The 21,688-nt window shown below is 43.1% G+C and overlaps 1 protein-coding gene across 5 annotated transcripts in view; it reads left to right on the forward strand.

The window, feature by feature from the left end:
• Nucleotides 1-816: 816 nt before the first annotated feature.
• The window catches only part of stxbp5a (syntaxin binding protein 5a (tomosyn)), a 109,581-nt gene continuing 88,709 nt past the window's right edge, over nucleotides 817-21,688 (forward strand). For 3 of the 5 annotated variants that reach the window (XM_037750127.1, XM_037750129.1, XM_037750130.1), the window contains exons 1-4: nucleotides 817-956; nucleotides 1,125-1,453; nucleotides 1,562-1,709; nucleotides 3,833-3,930. In XM_037750127.1, coding sequence (XP_037606055.1) covers nucleotides 1,572-1,709; nucleotides 3,833-3,930 — 236 coding nt within the window. In that variant the 5' untranslated portion in view covers nucleotides 817-956; nucleotides 1,125-1,453; nucleotides 1,562-1,571. Of the gene's footprint in view, nucleotides 957-1,086; nucleotides 1,454-1,561; nucleotides 1,710-3,832; nucleotides 3,931-21,688 lie in introns of those variants that run through there. The other 2 variants (XM_037750131.1, XM_037750128.1) reach the window with 2 other exon arrangements.

Raw genomic sequence — 21,688 nt, forward strand, 5'->3', positions numbered from 1 at the left:
GACTCCATCATTAGCAGGAAACAGCCATCACCATGGATACTGATAGATGCAATTGCTTGCTCAGCTGTTGGGTTGTTTTTATGCACGGCTTCCCTTACAAATGCATACCTCCCCTAAACAATAAAAAACAAATCAGTATGGCCTGTAGGTTTTATTTCAATCAGGAGAGACTCATATGAATTGAATGGTAATTTATTACAAAGTGCACAAATTTATGAATAGTAAGTCTTTGGCGATTTAGACCCAATGTGACATAGTAAGGGGGAAGTGATGCCGTAGTTGGATTACAGGATTATTCCCCCCGGGTCTAGACACTGGTGATGGTGGTAGTGAAAAGACTGATGCAGATCCGATGAATGAAGTGGAGCAGGATTACTCTGATGTGGTGAATCTGGAGGTGATGGGGTGGTGGAGGGTCATCAGTTTATGAGGAGAACAGTTTTAAACCTTTAACAGCAACGATGTGATTGGTTTAAGGAGAAATGGCAAGATCTGATTGGTCACTGAAGAGAAACGCCCATAATCAGTTGACATAGTAAGTGCCCATGCCAGAGATACCCAGAATAAATGAGAATGAATGAGATTGCACCCCTAGTCTTCCTGACTGAATTTACGCATAAGCTTCATTTTAATGTCATCACCACATGTTCTTAGTTGTTTTTCTAAACCTGCTGAGAAAAATACAGTGTAAGGAAAAATGCAGCACATTTATGCAATGTTTCTCCAATTCCCCCCAGTCCAACACAGCAGCAAGGCTTTTTTATAGTCCACTATCCACCAAGGTTTGGGGATGGCCTTTAATATGGCGCACCTCCTTCCATGCGGGCACACAATCAGAGGATGAGGAGTGGATGAGGGTGAGGGTGTATAGTAGTGGAAAGAATGGGACCGAGCCCATACGTCTGTCTCTCCACACCACAGACACTGTGAACGCTGCAGCATCCCAACATCACCAGGTGCAGTGGAGCAAAACCTACTGTGTGTGTGTGTGCGTGCCAGAGAGAGAGAGAGAGAGAAGGGAGGAGATGAAAGGAGGAGAGAGGGAGAGAGAGAGAGAGAGAGAGGGGGCTGGCAAGGCAAGGTGGTGGGATTTGTGTTGAAGCCCTGTGTGCTCTCTCTTTCAGACATGCGCAAGAGCGTCAGCAGCAGCAGCAGCAGCAGCAGAAACACCACCACCACCACCACCACTACTGCTCTGCTGCGTTTCCGCCTTGGCTGAGCGGCGCACACAGCCGAGAGGGGAGGGGAGGGAAGCCGAGGAGGAGAAGAAGAAGAAGAGGAGAGAGGAGAGAGGAGCCACCGAGACGCAGTGGGGCACAGCACCGAGCATATTATAACACCGACGCACCAAACATTTACGCGTCGAGAAGCTGACCTGTGCGGTGCGCGCCACGGAGAGCCTTCATTACCTTCCTCAGCCATGGAGACTGCGCTAAAGGACAGCCACTGAAATGTGAGATTTACAGAGGAAATCAGAAGAGAGAGAGAGAGAGAGAGAGTGTGTGTGTGTGCGTGTGTGTGAGAGAGAAAGTGGCTTTATCTCCAATTGTGTGCTCTGCAGTCTGGACAAAATGAAGAAGTTCAACATCAGGAAGGTGCTGGACGGCTTGAAGGAGGTGTCCTCCTCCACTCCGTCTGTCCAAGTGGGACCACAGGAGAACCATCTGATCCAGGAGACACTCCAGTCCGAGCATTTCCAGCTCTGCAAGGTGGGCGAGCCTGGTGCTGATTTTTTTATTACACAGCTGTTTTTCCAGCACGGTTAGCACCCTAGTATTTAATTGCATAAATAAAGGAATATCATAGTTTGTACTGCGTGTATCCCATCTCAGGATACAGCAGGTGCAAAGTGAGCTCCACACAATACATGAATCATTTTTGTAGTCTAAACTACAATAAAAATAAATAAAATGTGGCAATAATCTGGTTTAGAAAGAGAGAATCATGTGCTTGGGTAGGTAGAGGCTGGAACGCACCTAATGCGCATATACTGTGTGGCGAATGTGCTCTGGTGCGACATGCAGGACAATAAACAGCAGTATAAGTTCCAGTGTGGTTGCATATGCATTTCTCCTGTATTTTCTTTTTTTTTTTTTACTCAATATTTCTCAAACCAACTAGAAATGTCATCTATTGTGGAAAACACCATCGTTTTGCTGTATGTATGTATGTATGTATGTATGAATGTATGTATGTGTGCCTGCCTGGCATGAACTGTCATATATCGAGGGGTTGGGCCACAAACTGATCCCTTCTTGCATAATCTGCTGGGTTTGGATTAGCAAAACGGTGCTTTCTGGTTTCATGTGTGTGTATATGTGAGTGTGTGTCATCCCCTTTGGTGTTATGCCTCTTCCTCACAGTGTCTCTCCATCCTCCTCCTCATCCTCCCCTCCACCCCCACCTCTCTCTCCTCTCACACTGTCCTCTACACACACACACACACACACTACTTTACCCCCAGATCATTGATCCTTTGGGGACTGATGGCGCCTGGAGTGACTGAGTGGAGGGCCTGTTTTGTTTTTTCTTTTCCTATTGCAACATCTTAGCCCACTATATTATTGCTAAATCAGGATTTCCCCATGTGTGTCCCTATGCTTTGCTGTGGCCTTTTTATAGACCATCAATGTGCTCGCTATTGATTTCCCCCACATATTTAACCTGCGCAGTCGTCACTGGCTTGTTTGTGAATTTAAGGTTTTTTAACTGTAGAATTACTCATCATTCTATATCAGGTATTTGCAGGTTTTAATAGCTTTGTGAAATGCATGCTGGAAAAAAAGCAGGTCTGGTATAGCTACCACAGTCCATTGCCAGTGATAGTTTTCATCTTATTTCTGTCTCACTGTGTGCCTCTGGAACTCAGAGTCATGTGATTGTTGACCTTATCTGTTATAGAGATACCAAAACAACCAACCAAACACCAGCACAAGGTGCAGAAGTCCATAAAACTGCAATCATTTTAACTGTTGCTGAAGTAATAACTAGAAAACTAGAAAATCTTGAGCCAACACACCTGAGGGCTCAGAGGATATTGTGATTGGAAAGACCAGCTTTGCAGGTTTGATTGGCATTGATCAACTAGCCAGGCATCTGATGGACGTCTCTTTGAACAAGACTCTCCATCCTCCCTCCTGCACCTCCACTGTCTGTCTGTCTGTCTGGACAGAAACTCTCCGTAATGTTTCTCTGCGGAGAAGGCAGGTGTCTCTGCTGCACTGAGTGCTTCTTATGTAACGTGCTTTAGCCTTCTGCCGCTACGCAAACAAATCCAACAGCCCACCACCAGCTGACTGATGCCATAAAGCTATAGAAGCACACAATAAATATACAGAAGAAAACAGAGACACCCTACACAACACAATGCACTCCAATAGAAGGCCCTGCAACAAATCATATCCAAACACATCCTTATTGGTGTGTTTTCCATGTTTTTTTTTTTATTTCCAGACTTCAGTGTAATCACGACTTCATGTGGGAGGCAGCGAGAGAAGGAAAACGAGATAAAAAGAGTGAAATGGGAGAGGAGAAATCTCAAAATAGGCCCATGATTATAAAAGGACCCTAAATAGCGAAGCCAAATATCGGCTATCACGAAGAACAGAGCAACGGTGCATAGAAAGAGCATTTGTTCCTCTCTTTCGTTCGCTCTTGTCTGTGCGATTTCAGGCTTTACATTTCTGCTTCATAACACTTTCCACATCCATCTGGACCATTTGTTTACCAAAATCATGTGTGCGATATCCTCTGACAAAACAACACCCCTGCTGTGAAATGCAAATTGATAACGCATTCTCTTTTTTTTCCCATCTTTCTGCACGTCTCTCAGACCGTCCGTCATGGCTTCCCTTACCAACCGTCGTCCATGGCTTTCGACCCCGTGCAGAAGATACTGGCCATCGGCACCCAGAGTGGAGCACTCAGATTGTATCCTTTCTCTTGCCATTGCCAGTGTTATAGGTTACTGTGGCCTGTGGTAGCTCCTTTGGGTCTCTGCATCACTGTGAGGCAGCAGCAGGTAAGTGAACAGATGTCTGAGCTGCCATAGTCAGATGCTGATGTACATCGGTGGGGTTTCAGGGTATTTTTAGAGCGTGCTGAAGAGTTTTTCGGTAACAAGCTCCAGATGTTGTCACCTGGTAAGATAATGCTGAAACCATAATCCAAGAACAAGCCTAAGTCAGTCAGCATCCCCCAATTTAGCTGCTTTTACTGGCATTGCCACGCTGTTGCTCACAAGAAAATGTCATTGAAAAGTTCACATTTAGCCGCGTATTGACGTATGTGCTGCAGTTGAGCTGGAGAAGTAAGCGGTTAAGGTAGCTTGCGTCAGCTTCCTTTTGCAATGTGAGGACGTTTACACAAACAGGGACAACAGCTTGTGATGAAATGGCACCGCGGGGAGTCGTATAGCTTCTGAGAACGCCCGCGAGCTCGCCTGTGTCAGGCTGCTTTTTACAGGTCCTCCATGTGTTCTCATGCCTGTCCGACAACCTTTGCCAGCTCATTACGGTGTGATGAAGAGCCGTCCACCTGGCTGTCCCTCGTTACCGCCTGCTGGCGGCTATGGCTGTGACTCAGTCTCGTTCACCTGCGCAGGGGAGGTGAAGATGAAAACAGAGAGCATTGAGTCCACGAAGCCATGTTGTTGAGTCCATGTACCTTCGGTATGTTTTCTGGTGAGAGAGGGAGATAATGATGCACCACTTTTTTCTGGAAATGACTGACTGTTCCTAAAGATTTATAGATTCAACTGCTGCTCTGCTGTGGATGATGAAATCCAGGGTTTCTGTCAGTGGTACACATGTATTAGAAGATAGGAGATGAAATCCCTCCTCTGGTAGAAAGTCAGGGCTGATGCAGGAACTGGTGAATAAGCTTAATGGGGCTTATGTCTTGCTGGCTGGTACATTACTCCTGTGAGCTCCAGAATGGGTGAACGCAGTATAAGTAAAAAGCTGAACAGTACTGGTGGTGTAAAAGACGCCCATAACCAATCAGCTTAGAGATCAGAATGCATTCTCCCTCCGACTATCCAGAGTTTGGCTGAAATGATCTTGTCAGATGGTTCCTTCTGGCTGAAACTGGTCACTTTGAAATTGAATGAACAGAGGGATCTCTTGTGTTTGAGTGATGTGGATCAGATAGAGTCTTATCAGAGTCAGGGGAAGGTGAATTGGGAGTCATCCATCTATTCTTTGGTTCTGGTTCTCTCCCCCTGTCATTTGCTGTTTAGTCAGCCCCGTCTCTTTATCTGATGACAACGATACCAGCGTGGCACAGATGAAGGGGGACATAATGGAGATTTCACGATTCATGTTATTTTGCATGGCTGTGCTGCTGCAGCTTGTGGGTTTTTTCTATGATGTATTTTAGTTTCATTAGGTTGCATGTTTTGTGAGAGGCATCCTGGGAGTCCTGCGCCGATACACATCTATGTCCTGCAGGTCATTATTTTTGCACTTAGTGGCCACTCGCGGCTATCCGTGTCTATGCATGTTTGTGTGTATGTGTGTTTGTTTGCCTGGCCGCCCTGCCAGGACATTTGGCTGCACCCCTCTCCCATGGAGGATTACAGGAAGTGGCAGATCAAGGGCCTCAGCCTGGCAGCGTGGCAGAGGACTGAGAATTGCAGCAGGAGCAGGAGGTGTGTGTGTGGACGCGTGCGTGCGAGCAAATACATGCGTACATGTCTGCGTGCGTGCGTGAATCCTCCTCCGAGACGGCTGATCCCTCTTGCCATAGAACCAATCACTTCTGTGATCCCCCTAAAAACTGTCCCGTGTTTGATGCTCGCCACTGACGCCGCTGCTGCTTCCACTGTCCAGCTGGGAAGATGACAATGTCCCTTTGGTGTTGGTCTGGAGGAGGGGAATAGAGAGAGAGAGAGAGAGAGAGAGAGGACAGGCCAGGCCAATAGAGCAGAGAGAGAGGGAATAGATCGGAAAGAGTGAGAGAGGCAGGCTATCCCCTGCTTGAAGATCTAATGGCCAAGAATAGAATCCTTATTGATCTGTGTGTGGTAATGCACTGAGACAGATATGCCCAAGTGCACACACTGCTGTCAATTGTTTTTCTGTGCGATTTCTCTGCAGCGAAAAGAAGTCGCGAGCATTTGGAAAACAGGTTTAGCTGTGCAAGCAGTCCACACATATTAGCCATCCATCGGATTAGTGGTGTAATTTTGTAAATAAACAGAGATGCTGCTTTTCGAAAATGCTGAATTATAAAAGCCCTTGAGTGTTGAGACAAAGTGTTTGTGATTAGAGGCAGGGCGGCAAAAAGAAGAAGGACTCTTGTTCTGTATGAGTAACACTTTATTTTGATAGTCCATCTGTTGACACTCTACAAGTTATCAATAGCATGTCGACAGTGTATCAGTTGACAAGTAACATGTATTCAACTAACTACCAGTAGACTATAAGGTGAATTTCAAGTGCTGATTTACAGATTTTACAAAACGTGTCTGTTTACTGTCAATATGTTTTTTGCAACTTCTCATCTGTAGGTTGTGTCAGCATCTTCCAAGTTGACTAGATGGACTATCAAAGTAAAGTGTTACCTCTGTATGTCCTTTATTTCTTGACCAGTCTTGAACTAAATTTGTTGCACTGATGCAACTTGTTGTCACTGTATCCAATATGACTCAAACACAACACAAGAGCCTTTGGCCGAGTAGTTTAATGGTCTTGCTGTTGAACAACATCTGCAGCAGGTTGTTGACACACAGCATTTGGTATCATAAAGCCTGCGACAACACACAAAAAAAGGTGGGGCTAATGCAACATAATGAGCTGCTTATCAACCATATAATGTGATGATATTATTAGCTTTCATCAGAGCTAAACATGATGTTAATTGATATCCATCAGCCTCTGGAGAGAAAGATTTCATTAACTGAAGTATACAGTCTCATCTGAGGGGGAAAAACACTTGCTACAATATAACCGTAAGAATAAAGAAAAGTCTCTGCTACACCTTCATAATTATAAAAAAGTGGAATTATAATCACCATCAGTAAACAGTGAGGCGGGAAATGGAACCTCAATCGTTTTGGAGTAACAACCAGTGCGCAACTCTGGGGTCTGAAGCCAATGCAGAAGTGCCTTAAACTTGCATTCTTTCTAATAGCCAGCAGGGGGCGACTCCTCTGGTTGCAAAAAGAAGTCTGATTGTATAGAAGTCTCTGAGAAAATGAGCCTACTTCTCACTTGATTTATTACCTCAGTAAACATTGTAAACATGAGTTTATGGTCTCAATCGCTAGTTTCAAGTCTTCTTCAATACAGCATGATGTTCATTTAATAAATTATGGTCCCATTTAGAGTAAAATAGACCATAAAGCAGGGTATGCTTTAGGGTGTGATTTACCTTGTGATTGACGGGTCGCTACCACGGCGTTGTCCAGTCTGGGAGTTGTCAGTGTTTTCGTTTTATAACTTTAACCCTTTCATTGTGTGTTTTCAGTTCATGAGAGTTAATTATAACATTTCGGTCGCCTAAAAATATCTTATCCAGTATTCGGTTGTGCTTAGCTCCACCCTCTCATGTTACTTCTGGTGGCAAATAGCCAAGATGGCAACTTGAGGCTTCAAAACGGTAGTCCACAAACCAATGGGTGACGTCATGGTGACTACTTCCTTTTCTTATATATTGTCTATGGTATCAACCAAAATGAGTATGTAGAATTGAGTATCAAAAACTGTGAAAATCTCTTGTTTACATATTCTATGTGGTCAGATATTTCCTGTTTTAAATCAGGAAACTTTACTAACTTTGGACTGTAAGGCTGCTTGTGTTAAAACAACAATAAATACTAATGCATTGGGAAGTTTGGCATCGTTGTAAATAAAAACATATGTATTTAAACTACACTACACTAAGATATCTCATGGGAATAGTATCGAAAGATTTCAAACAATACCCTGAACTTTTATCCCATACTTTAACCAGCTTTCCAGTATTTGGACAGAATCCATTTAGGATGTAAATAAGAGTATTTTTTTCTAATAGAAAAAAGTCACCACCCTTGATAATTGAAATTTATACTCTGCTGATTCAGTTGGTGTGTTAAAGGCGAGCATGATGTGGGTGGAAATTACCAATTTTTCCAGAGCACTATGTAATGGGAGACTCCCCGACAAACAACATGGTGCAGGGGCCTTACTGGATGAATTTGGCCACTTACCGTCATGTGTATTCGTGTGTGTCTGTCTATTTGCTGGGTGGTCTGCAGCTGCGTGTGCAACAATGTGGCGGCTCATCTCTGCGGAGAGACGGCTCTTTACTGGCGGTGGCCAGGAGAGATGGCAGCGCTATAACTCAGAGACGCCCTGTGAGCCAGCAATTGATCAAATTGTCACTCCATGCTCTGCCAGATTATCTCATCGGCAGGCGCAGGACATCATAGGACTCGCACATACAAATGGGGGCACAAACACACTCACGCACACACAGAGTTATTATTTCGGGATAGACATTCGGAGGTGGCGGAGGTAACACACACACATTTGCGCGGTCACACACAGGCATATGATGGTCGATGATGACTTCTACAAATGTTAGCGGATGTGCACACGCAAATACTGTATGTGTGCTGACATACACGGGAGGGTTTGCACATGCGGGTGGACAGCGGGGCACACGTTTGCAGAGACAACTTTGTACACATACAGGCTTTGCAGTAACTGTGGCCCTGGTCAGCTTTTGGTCGTAGCACAGATTGACTATGACATATCTCCATCATTAATCTGCAGTATCTGTGCTACCCTCCAACCTTTTTGTCTGCAGTCTCAGGAGAACCTCACCGAGACACGAGCTCTCTGACTGGACTACTGAATGGGAATCATTTGAAGTGTTGAAATGGAAAGCTCAGCAGTAGGTGTTGGGATTTCATCAGTGTAGAACGTACAAATGAAAGCGTGCGATTGTAGCTTACATGGGCTCCACAGTGTGTGTGCATGCATATTTCTCTTTGTGAACACAACTTTGATGGGAATTTCAATGTATGTTAGAAATCCCCAAAGGATTCTAGTGCGATATTGTTTCACAGGGTAGTTCACAGACGCCACTAACAGAACACTGAGTGTATATAGTTCATATGCCTGTGATTATGGTAATGGTTTTGATTGTAATCAGCAATTACAGAGACTCTCTGGCTTCAGCATCTTCAGAGACAGAGGGTGAAAAAAAAAGCGTTTTGCGTCGAAAGCCCTCTTTCCAGTTTATTGTTTAGAGAGTGTGGGAGCTTCTTTTCAGGTCACAGACCATTCGTTTATTCATTTAGTCTTCTATCTGTTTTGTTGCATCTTTATTCTCCTTCTCATTTGGTGCTGCCTCCTCATTGGGGTTGACAGTTGGCGGGCTAACTCTTCTAGATGGCTCTCTCCATAGTGCAGCAGCAGCAGACCAGGCCTGGGGTCGTGTGTTTGTGTCTGCGTTCAGTTATGCAATGCGCCGGAGCTTTGGCAGCAGCAAAGACGAGGCTGACTGAGATAGCGACCGTCTCATCAAAGGAGTTAAGCCGCTGCTGTGTTTTTATATACAGCATGTTGTATGTGCGATCAATGCACGTCTTCATTTGCGATATATAGAACTAGTAATGTTGCATCTGTGCTGCGGTGGTGATGTCTAGGAAAAGTCATTACTGTGTCAGGGGTTAGCAGGTTATCTAGCAGTAGCATATGGAGGGATGAAAGGCTGGGAAAGAGGAGGAGGTATCACACAAAATCAAGAGGGATTAGTATCTCATCCTAGTTGACCTCATTTCACTTTTCACACAAGGATTGGGGAAGAGAAAAACAAGCTCAAAATGAAATCATCTTATCGCGTCTGATGAGAGAGTTTAATGGCGTGTGTGTGTGTTTTAAAGAGCTGCTGGTAGGGTTGGAAGAGTCTGCTTGTGTCTGCCAGATGGCGTTTAAAAAAAAAAAAAGAAATGGTTAAAAGTAGAGTCCGCGGTGAGGTCACCAGAGATGCAGCTTTCATGTCAGTTCAGTGCACATCAACTTTACACCATTACTGGAACACAGCATGTGTGCGTGCCTGTGAATGTTTGTAGTGAAGTACTCTTAATCAAAGACCCCTTGTGTACCGGGGTTTCATCTTTCATGCTCTCCAAAAAGCACTCAGCTTTCCTCCTCTCTGTTCTATCGGTTCTTAGAAATGGAAAACAAATTTTGCTGCATCAGTACCACAACAGTGTAGTTGCTGCCTCTCTCTCTCTCTCTCTCTGTCCAATATCCTGACAGCGTGTCCTGCCTAAGTCCTTTAGCCTTGACAAGCCCCAAATGGGATCCGGGTTTAGGATGATTAAAGTTGTGCTGCCATGTTGCTTCTCTTCAATAATTTAGTGTACATTTAACTCCGGCTCTTACTCCTCTCGCTCCCCCCGTCCTCTATCTCTGCCAGCGCCTGTCTTGCCAGAAATTATAGTCCCGCGTGTGCATGTCTGCATGTTCAAGTGAGACATATGACTTTGAAGATTAGTTATGTTTTTTACCAGTTCGCTAATGGAAGCGGGCACATGCAACAAAAACAAACACAAAAAAACATCCATGCACACACACACCTCCAGTGAGTCATCACAAATCAGGAAGCCATGTGATATTTTTCTCTAGAAAGCAACGTTATTGGAGGACGAGTTATCTTGATGACCCGGAGGAGAGAGGTTAACAACAGCGATGGTGATGGCTGTTTGTGATGAATACTAACGACGTTTTGTCTGGAAAAGTTTGTGATTTTGGCCCTGTCATCAAGGTTTTTTGTAAATTAGGATCAAGATACATTCATCAAACTTTGATACAGGAGGAAAGAATTAATGCAAAAACAATCGCCTTTTTAATTCTCACCAGTCTGCATATAAAATAATAATAGAAAGCAAGCTGTAGAGTATGTGTGTGGACATGCATGTGCGGCTAAGAGGTCACCAACCTGCGAACTAATTATTCCCAACAGACGGCAGGCAACGCTTGAGCGGCTCATCGTAAACACACAGTGTCATGTGGACTGGAGAGAATAAATGGGTTCACATTTGTACACATCCACTCAGAGGGGGCGTACCTACCTACTGCACCGGTTGATGGTTGGCTCTATTCTGACTGCTTTTGGAAAATTGAGGCTACAATGTTTTGACCACGGAAATTATATAGCGTTTGCTTCCCTGGGATTGCTTTTCATTTTGTTTTTGTGAAGCACTAAGTAGATAGCTTTAATTGAAAGTAAACACAAAATAACTAAGATGACATTCAGACTTGATATCAAAGCTGATGATGGATGCCGCAGTTCTGTAGTCATGCTTTTTACATTTGCGTAATCATTTCAGATGGAAGCTGTTGAGAACCGTTAGTACTTTGAAATGCAGTATTTAACTTGGCGGTGGAAATGAGGAGGCGGGCATCAAAACTTTAGCTGTGAGTGGCAGACGAGTTTCACTGAGTTTCAATGGGAAATGGCCCAAGAGAGATGAATTTGATCTGTTCTTCTTTCTTATATTAAAAAAACAACTTTCCAGATCATTGCAACTTGGATTTTATTTTCATAGTTTTGGCCATCATTCCTATTTGTACTAATACCATTATTTATTTGTTGTCGTTATTTGAAAAGAGATATGTCAAGGAACAAGAGCAGTCTTATTATGAAGCGGCAAAACAGTTAAACTATTACCCAAGTTGTCTGTTGTAAACAGCCAGCAGAGTTTGCAGACCAACTTCCAGGTTGACCTTTGACCTACCGTGTGACTGTCAGTAGAAAGGGACATGCTGATGTCATTTTTCTGGCGGCATTGAAGCTGTGGTAGTGGTTGGTAGGATCAGTTCACATTTTCACAACATTGTGCCCATTTTTCCATCTCTATTATTAATGGATGTAGCGAGCTACATAGGAAGATCGTCAGTTGCAGTCCTGCCAACAAAGCTCTGATTGGTCGACTGTTTCTCTACTGGGCGGCTGCAGCTTAGTGGGCAGAGCGGGTTTACCTTTAACCACAAGGTTGGTGGTTCGATCACCGTTTTCCATGTCGAAGTGTCCTTGAGCGAGACACTGAACCCCAAGTTGCTTATGCTTAAATGTTTAGGATGGGTTAAATACTGAGGTCAAATTTCAAGTATGTATGTATGTATGTATATGATGATTATAATAAAGTTTAACAGCCGTCAGTGGGCACAAAACTAGACCTATACGAGTTACTGAACCAATCTTAGATGTGGGTAGCAATTTAGCGGTCTGGAAGCAGGCTACTACTGAGCTTGCACACAGTTTTTCTTGTGTAATGGGAGATTATTATTTTTGCATGTCAGATGCACTCTCTTTCAGTTTTAGCTCCAAATAAAGTTGTCTGGACAATCTGGCTTAACTTGGCTTGTTTATAATCTGTCTGATCATCTCACTGCTTGTTCAAATGTTGCCTTGGTCCCAAATCTGAGCAATATCGGCAAAATTTTACAAATACAGAAGAGAAAAATGGCCAAGTCGTAATAAACTATAATTATCCTTTAGCTGTTTTGATGATTTTACAATAATTCCAATGTTTTTGGAAACAAATGACCTTGAAGACTGTGACAACCACGGACACAGAGTTCTGTCAGCCTGTTGTGATTTATGATTTGCTTCACGTAACTGCTTTTTCCAGCACTTGCTCGGGGTCACTTGTGTGGACCATGTATACAGTACCTACTGTATTGATTTGCACTCAGATTAGTCATGGTCAATATGCTTCTGTATTGTAACAGCCCTCTCATGACCAAAAGGGTTTGACCACTGCCCGGTCTCCAAACCACAGAGGTCCGTCATCATCAGGAGTCATGTTTGCAAAGTAAATGAGCCTGTGTGTGCTCTCTATTGAATTTGTCTGATTCAGGAGTGATGGTATGTGTACATCAGCACATGGTAACACTATAGCTGCTCCTATTGATTTCAAATCGTGGTGCATTTGTAAATCGGAGGCTTTTATCATCATGACACTTCTCTCTTTAATCTCTAAGGATTAAATGCTAGCACTTCAAAAAATCATATTAACGGCAATTTTCTTTCCAACTGTCAAAACTGAGACAAATGATCCAGGTCGCCCTCCTTTGTCTATAAATAAAGCAGTGCAGTGCTAGTTGTTGTTTGAGACTCGCCCCGAGCAGATTATTCCATATACTGATAGCTCTTGCCCGCCTGTCCAGTGATGTAAATATCACTTTATTATTATTTACTGCATGCTGTAAATCTCCAGCGTCTCATTGGAATGTTGCTGTATCAAATCATACATGACAGCGACAGAGAAACTAGCCGCAAGAGATTAATTCAAATTCATTTTTTGGGGTTGAATAAGAATGTGCAATCTTTGAATTACCTTCCGTATCTGGAAGCATGTGTGCTGCTGTCTATAAAGAAAGAATTGAAACACAAAGATACGTAGTTTTACGTATGAAAACGTCATAACTGAATATCCGTGTCTGTTTATTCTCAAGGTGACCTGACTGACTCAAAGGCTCCTCCTTGACTGAATGAAAACACTGCCTTTGATGAGCTAAAAATAAAAAGGACTGGCTCCTCATGTGCTTGACTTAATGTAACATATTAGTGTCGATGGCTGACATTTGGTGGTTTTGCTTGAGGTGTGGAAGTGTGGCATGGTCGGGTCTAACTGTTGCTGTCAGTGTGGCACAGTCCCTGTGGTGCTTGTAAAGGGAACTGGATTACAGAGTGCAGTGAAGCACAAAGATTTTGTCATCTCGCTTTTCTCCCTGTGCCCTTCATTTGACCTCCGGGTCTCTGCAGGGCCACACCGCTGAAATATCTGTGTAGTATTCCTCCCTCTTTTATTCTTCATCTCCTGTTGTTCCGCATTCTTCGCATGCTTTTTTTTTTTTTTTTTTTAAACTCCCTTTTCAATTCACATTCCCAGGGATGTAATTGTTTAGTTGTTTCAGGATTGTAGGATTTTTCTAATGGGATTTGCTTGTTCTCTGTGCTCCTGGTCCCCCTGCTGATTCTCTGCAGCTCATTACTTTTGTCTTGCCGCTGTAGGTAATCTTCCAATCTGTCTCTGGGGGCTCTGCTTCCCTTTCCCGTTTTAATGTTTCATATGTTTTCTTATCATTTTGTAACCTCCCAAGTGCCTTATCCAAACATACAGAGGCTTATGTTGAAAGAGGTCATGTGTGTTTTAATGTTCACTTCACGCCCTACCATGATAAATTAAGTATAATTAAGTAGCAAACATTATCTTTTACGTAACGCATACAGTAGGTGATATTAATGTGATCCTCATCTTCGTATGATAAAACATTACATAGATTTTTTTTTTTGTTCTTGATACACATTTATGCAGCGAGGTGTGCCAACGTCTAATCAGATCATCTACGGCTATGCTACACATGCAGGGGTACTTATAGTGCAGCTGTTAGGATGTGCTATCATGATGCTCTCCATAGATACGGTGAGCATAATGAATTGGCTACGCGTCCTCATATGTAGCCTACTAGTTGAGGAGTTAAGAGCAAACACTAAATCTTTGTGAAACCTGATTACAGATGAAACCTTTGGCTGTTTTTTTGTTGCCATGTCATTCAATCATCTTTTGTACCAAGACTCTTTTGTTCTCCCAACCATCGGGATGCATAGTAAGGCAGCTGGTGAGAGGACCATACACTACCTACTGATTTAACATTGAAACAACATTTCTGTTTGAATTGTACAATTCCTTGGGAGTGCCACACCTTAAAAATACCTATAAATGCAACAATTATGAGGCAATTAGGGGTGACCCAGAATAGTCGACTGTTCGAGGATTCAATTCAACTGCAGTTGAATCGTCGCAGTGGTGGAAAAATGTGGTTATGAAACAAAGGATCAATCCATTCTGGGAATATATGGGGGTGCTAAATGTTTGATTTTACATAGAATTGCTTGGTTTCTCCCGATAAATCATGATATATATATATATATATATATATATATAGGCTATTTTGTATAAATATCATCCTATTAATAATAATGTTAAAAATTTTAGTGAAAATAACTCATGTGCGTTCAATTAATCTCCTTTGCGGGACCATTGGAGCAGGTTCTTGGCATTAGCCTCAGAAAGGCTAAATAACAACAACATAAGGCTTCTGTTTCAAAATAAAAGAATATATTTATTAATCAGAGACAACTCACATAATAACGTAGCGCTATCAGAGCTCTAAATTTACTTTGATGATGAATGATTCTCTAAAATCAGCAGGGGGAGGCGCGTAGAAACAGCTGTTTGCGGCATGCATCTCTCTCTTTAGTTGACTGTCCCTTTGCGTCCCTGTCGTTTCCCCTTCTGTCTGTGGATCGCTACAATGTGGGGAAAATGGAATTGGGGACGAAAGTTTATTATTATTATTATTATTATTATTATTTGCAACCATGAAAAGCGAGCAGGTTAAGAAACCGTGTCTGTCGCTCCATTTCAGCACTACGGACAGCGCCGCACCTACACACAACAACCAGCGCTGTCCATTATTCTGAAACAACAGCTATGCAATATTCACAGGGATCTTGAATGATAATTTTATTATTTTACCATTTTTTTATATATAAATAAATAAAGCTAAAACAGAGGGGGGTCAATGAGCAAAAAAAACAAACACAATTTGATGTGCAGTCGACGACAGGCAAGACTTGACCAATCAGAATGGACTATGTCAATTCTTATCAGAGACATCCCTAGTGGCAACTATTGCAAAAATCCAAATTCCTTGTGTTTACAGTGAAGGTCATATTGGCGACATTATATTAAATGGATCTCAGTATACAAGGTAAAACAGGAGATTATACTGTAATCTATTGATTGTTTTTGATTCATTTATTGTTTATCTATTAAAGGAGCAGTGTGTAGGATTTCGGGGGATCTATTAGCGGAAATGGAATATATTATTCAAAACTATGTTTTCATGAGTGTATAATAATTAAACTAAGAATTGTTGTGTTTCCGTTAGCTTAGAATGAGCCGTTTATATCTACTCAGGGAGCGGATCCTCTTAACGGAGGGGTGACAGCTGGTTGCAATCTGCAACCTGAAGGAACTGGCCTTCTACCTCCAAGAGGTCAAGGCCCAGTTACGTGTTGGTTAATCTTGTGTGACAAAGAGAATTTCCAAACAGATGAGTTAAAGCATAATGATTCAATTTATTCCGAACAATCAATGTTGCATAAGTAAAATAAAAGAGTTTACAGATATCTGGATCTAATCAACGTGTCCCTGACAACATACAGTGCATGGGTCAGTTCGTGAAGTCTGAACCCCGAGCTATCCCTGATCCAGCCTATTCATGGTTTACACAATATTAATATTCATGAGATTATGACACGTGATATTTTTGCTGCATATCTTCTTCTTTGTTATCTCCTTCTGACTCCTTCCTCTTCTTGACCTTGCAAAAAGAACAGCACCTGCCTCCCTTTCCTCGCAATCACTCCATTCACAACAAATCCAACAGTCAGGTTATTGCAGGTCATTGTAAGCACTTTTGTACATAATAAATCCAACAAACCTCAGCCTAAATGTCAGAAAGTAGTGAAATATTAGGTCTTGAAATTGCTTGTTTTTTCCAAAACCTACTGGTAGTTAATTTACAAAGATATAAAAATAGAGAACTTGATTGACTGATACCTGATATTATGTCAGCTCCTGCAGTGTACTAGTTGAGGATAACATTGTGCCATTGCATCAACCCTTTTTTGAGCTGCTGTATGTTTGTAGTATAACAGGTGTGTTAAGAGACAGAGGCTGTTCTGGTTTGAAGGCGTACAGGCGTCAAAACCATGAGCACCTAATGGCCATGGGCTGTGTAAATGGTTGGTTATGACCTTACTAAAATCTAGACGCTCTGTCTCTGCCTGCAAGCTCCTTACCTCGACACACACATACACACTCACGGTGCTCTGCACACACAGTCACACACACACACACCGAGGAGGAAAGACAGAGAGGTTCCCAAGGTACCAGACCTTGAGGAATTGCCTGTCACCGTGTTTGTGTGCTGAGATGTGTGTGTGTGTGTGTGTGCGCCAAGGCTCCTGCAGACAGAGACAGAGCTGTATGTGATTCAGCTGCATACATACAGTAGGTGTGTGTGTGTCCTTGCCGGTGGTTCTATATTCAGGTGTAGTTAACCTCAGAAAGGCCTTAATATCCAGCAAAACATGCATTCAGGTGAGCCATCTGTTATGGCAGACACACACTAATAGTTTACACTCTATAGTTTTATTCCTTCAACGTGTAAGTCCCAGACGCAGCATTACACAATTTGAGTCTGACTGTTCATGCTTTTTTTACCTTCTTTGCTAAAGGCTAATTTCTCCATACTCAACTAAACCAACTCCAGCTGGAGAATATTAGTGTCTCTGTCAGCTGTAGCTAACAAGCCTATACACTGCCAGTGTGGCCATGTGGGTAATGTTGCTTATAGGCATAATATGGAATACATACTATATTTCACTTGTTGCTACTGTTTTAACTGCATTAAATCCCCTCAAGTGGAGACAGGGACTGCCCTCCTTGTAGCACATGCTCCTTGTTGCACAACAAATGTGAGCTAGTGTTTATATTGTACACCAGCCGAACAAAGTGCTTATGATATTTGCATTAAGATAATGTTTGGCACAGTCACGGCTACGTTCTCCTTACAGGAATATGTCTCTCCAGGGAGGAAAGACGTCTGAAAAGAGAGTAATCAAACACTACTCCTCAGCACAAGTTGGGTGGGGGGATCAGTTAGGCTAACTCAGTCAGACTACTTCTTTCAAATCTTTAATTTTAATGTCATCACTGGGTGGAATCATCTTTCGGTTAAATCGCTTAAATTTCCAAACCTAGCGCCAAGCGAGGGCATTTTAGAGTTTTTATCGTCATTGCTTGGGTCGAATTATCCCTGTATGGGTTATATAAAAACAGCTCAAAATAGCAAATATTTTGTGTTTAACGACGAAAGCTACTCAATATTTTTATATTAACAATGGATTAGGGCTGCAACTAACAATTATTTTTATTATTGAGTAATCTGACGTTTATTTTCTAGATTGAATCGATTGTTTGGTCGATGAAATGTCTGAAAATTGTGAAAAATGTCCGTCAGAGTTTCTCAAAGTTCAAGGTGATGTCTTAAAATATCTTGTTTTGTCAATTTAATATGATATAAAACAGAGAAAAGAAGGAAATATCCATATTTGAGTGGGTGAAAACAGCATTTTCTGCCATTTTTGTGCATGAAAAATGACTTTAAAGATTAATTGATTATCAAAATACTTCCTGATTATATTACTGTCGATCTACTAATCGATTAGTCGAATTATGGTTACAGCTTTACAATGAATCACATGTGAAAGGAGTCGCTCATAGTGATGAACTGACAGAGGATTATCATCCAACTCTGTCGTTCCTCTCAGCTCTATGGAGCTTCAGAGCATCCTTTTACTCTTTGTTTAGATTTTCCAGCCCACAACTTCATTGTTTTGGTTCATCCTCACCTCTTAACTCTCACCAATTTCCCAGCATTAAACGTCAGACAGATAAATTAGCGACTTGCCGATGAACGTAGTGGAGTTAGTGCAGCTTAAGAGCCATACCTTTCCCTCAGGAGTTCATCATATCAACTTAAATAGCGATAGTGTGTCAGTGTTGCTTTTACAGCTTGATTCCACTGCCCGCAAATGGTTATTGCAGGTTTAAACAATGTGAATTGTAGATTGTCCAAATTCGCTCTCCTGTAGAGGAAACAGTGATTCATCATACCTCATATAAATCTGTTGTTTGGAGAAATCTTGGATGTTTAAAGCGGCTTCAACTACAGCGCTTGTTCCGGACAAAGTGTGTGTGTGCTGAGCTGAACCCACAAACGATCACCTTTAGTGTAAATACAGCTGAAGTCCCAGCCGCCTCACTCTGGGATCTGCCATTTATCTCTCCACTGACACGGTGTTTCTCTACTTCCTCCTCTTGCTGACAACAGTGGCATCACAAACGAAAATTCCTCAGCTCAAGAGAGAGGGCTCTAAATATCCGCTCAGCGACTTAAGCCTCACTGCTGCCAGCCTAAACAGATGACATTTTTGTATTGGACTTTGCTCGAGTAAAGCCAATGTCCTGGACCAACTTTAGCCGGCTGAGGCTGTGATTCTGCCCCAGAATTTGGCAGCCTATTCGCTCGTCAGTAAGAGCTACGCAAATCTTGACGTCCGCCGTCCTCCGCCCTGCTGGTAGCTGCGATGATATTTATCCTGTTGCTCCTCTGTGAACTGCCCTTTCGTACGCCGTCGTGCTGAGCGCCTGCGGGGACGACGCACACATGTGTCGCATGGCGTGATGACTCAGACTTTAATGGCCTGCCACATGGCTGTCATGCGCGCAGCCCTTTCCCTTCCCCCTCCTCAGCTCCGGTGTGTGTGATATAGGCCTACAGTATATGTAAGTGCAGTCTGTTTACGTCCGGCATGTGTGTCTGTGTGTGGCACGTGACCGGCCGACGGGCTGTTTGTGCTTTTCCGTCTGATTGAAGCAGAATGTGGATTACGTTGGGATGTGAGATGTGGGAATGGCGGGGGGAGGGGCAAAAGGGTTGAGACAGACATCTCAGGACTTGAGGGGACAAGTGTGGAGAAGAGGGAGGATGGGGAGGGGAGAACGAGAAGGGAGTTACTCTTATGTTTGTCTCTATGGTACATTGTGTCTGTTTGCTTTAGCATCATCCAGAGTGGGAGTTGGCAGACACAGCGGGAGTGTTTTTTTTTTACAGACTTCTAGAATAGCATCAATATGGTGCAAATGTGCAAAGAAACAAATACCTAAACAAGTGCTGCAGATGTGCCCTTGGTTTGTCATTCAGTGCAGCAGCACCACCAGGCCTGAATCCCTGCAGCTATAGGAGACAGCAGGAAAAGCAACAGGAAGAGAGTGGACGCCCAAGTTGCATCTAAGTTTAGTAAAGTGAAGAGGAGGGAGAGAAAATTAGGAGATGTACTGTAGGAGTGTCTGCAGATGGAGCGGAGCCAAAGTGGTCGCAGCCATTCAGCTCAGTGATTCAGAGCCCCGGTGGTGGTGTGTGGGTAGGATTTTTGCAGAGATTGGAAGGGCAACAATTGGCTCCTGACCCACTTGTAATCAGACCGCCGTCCAAGCAGAAGCCACCACACGTTGGTCGCTTGCCCGCTGCTAGCAGGACGAAGTGTCAGACCCCTAGGAGGTGGGAGACGCCCACTATTTTTTACCCAGCACACGGAGCACTGCAGATTCCCCCCCTCCTAACCCCTTACTGTCTCCACTAAACCATATACAGAGCATCCTCTCTTTATGCATTTTTTACTTCTTTGATTCATAACAAGGGCAGCCTGTGTAGGGAAGGACAACCTTGTGCATCGCCACTTTCACTTCAGTGATGAAGCAGCTAATTTGTTTGATAAGCCAGAAGCCCTCGCCATCTCCCAGACACCAGCGAGAGAGTGAATGATGAACAGGCAGTGCGAGAGGTCTCAGCTAACCGCGCCACTAGGCCCCCATTAAGCCTCGATTGGGGTCTATTGGCGTGATTTCTCTTCTTGTCTGGTGCTTGGCAACACTTTTGCTTTCACATTAGACGCGGGCGCCGATGATTGCTGATAACACGATGAGGGAGGACAACGGTGAGCGCATTAACCCTCGATGGCTGTGCCGCAGACCCGACAGTATTAGCATCTAGGGAGATAACACATGCTGTTAACCCTTTTACTGACAGTTAAATCACAGACAATACAGCGAGGGTTGGCTTTAATGTAATTGGCCATACTGTGTACTTCATAGGAGGAGTGTTTTTTTATTGTATAATACAAAAATGACATTGTGGGAGAGATAGATTTCACCTTCGCTCTCGGCAGGCGGTTCTCAGCGTACCAGTCAGCAGCAGCAGCTGGCCCTGGTGCTCATTTTTAGAAACTGTTGCTGCATTGCCATGCATTTTTAATGGCTAAGGCCATTGTAGCAGGCCGTGTTCTGCATGTGTGTGCATTTATTGTACAGTATGTGTGTCCTTGTCGAGTGTTTTGTACATAGCGTGTGTGTTCTGAATGTATGAGGTTGCTTGAGCTCCAGCATGTGGACAAGAGCCAGGTAAGAAGCAGCAGTTGTATGCAGCCGTCTTATATGTGTGTGTGTGTGCAATCCTCTGTCAGCATATGTGCACGTTTGTACGCGAGCGTCTGTTTCCATTTGTGTTTCTACATCGTTTTGTTTGCTAACAGTGATTTGGACGCTAATGTGATGCGACAGCGTTGGGCCTCAGGCACACCCCCCTGAATCACTTTGAATAAGACCTGTGGGGCTCACATTCCCAGAGGTCTCTCTATTAATGCTTCCATGGCTCCTGTGCATCTTTGCAAAATTAATATGATGCTTTAAAAAGATTGTCCAAAATAGAACGGTAAACAAAAAAACATTTTACAAGTGTGTAGACCGGTCACATTTAGTGTTTTTTACTGCATAGGAACAACAATAGGTTAAGAGAACGTCATGATACAAGATACTCATCTTTCCTTTTAAAGAGCATGCAGAAAAATATGTATTGCAGCTTTAATTAATCCAGTGTAATACAGTGTTAGCCGGTTCATAATATGATGTCTTAATCCTCATCTCTCTTAGTTCTTTGAATGCAGGGGGCAAATAGATTAGTTCAACTTGAAAGCAGTAATCTCGGATAAC

This window comes from Sebastes umbrosus, chromosome 18, assembly GCF_015220745.1.
Source record: "Sebastes umbrosus isolate fSebUmb1 chromosome 18, fSebUmb1.pri, whole genome shotgun sequence".
Taxonomy (NCBI): domain Eukaryota; kingdom Metazoa; phylum Chordata; class Actinopteri; order Perciformes; family Sebastidae; genus Sebastes; species Sebastes umbrosus.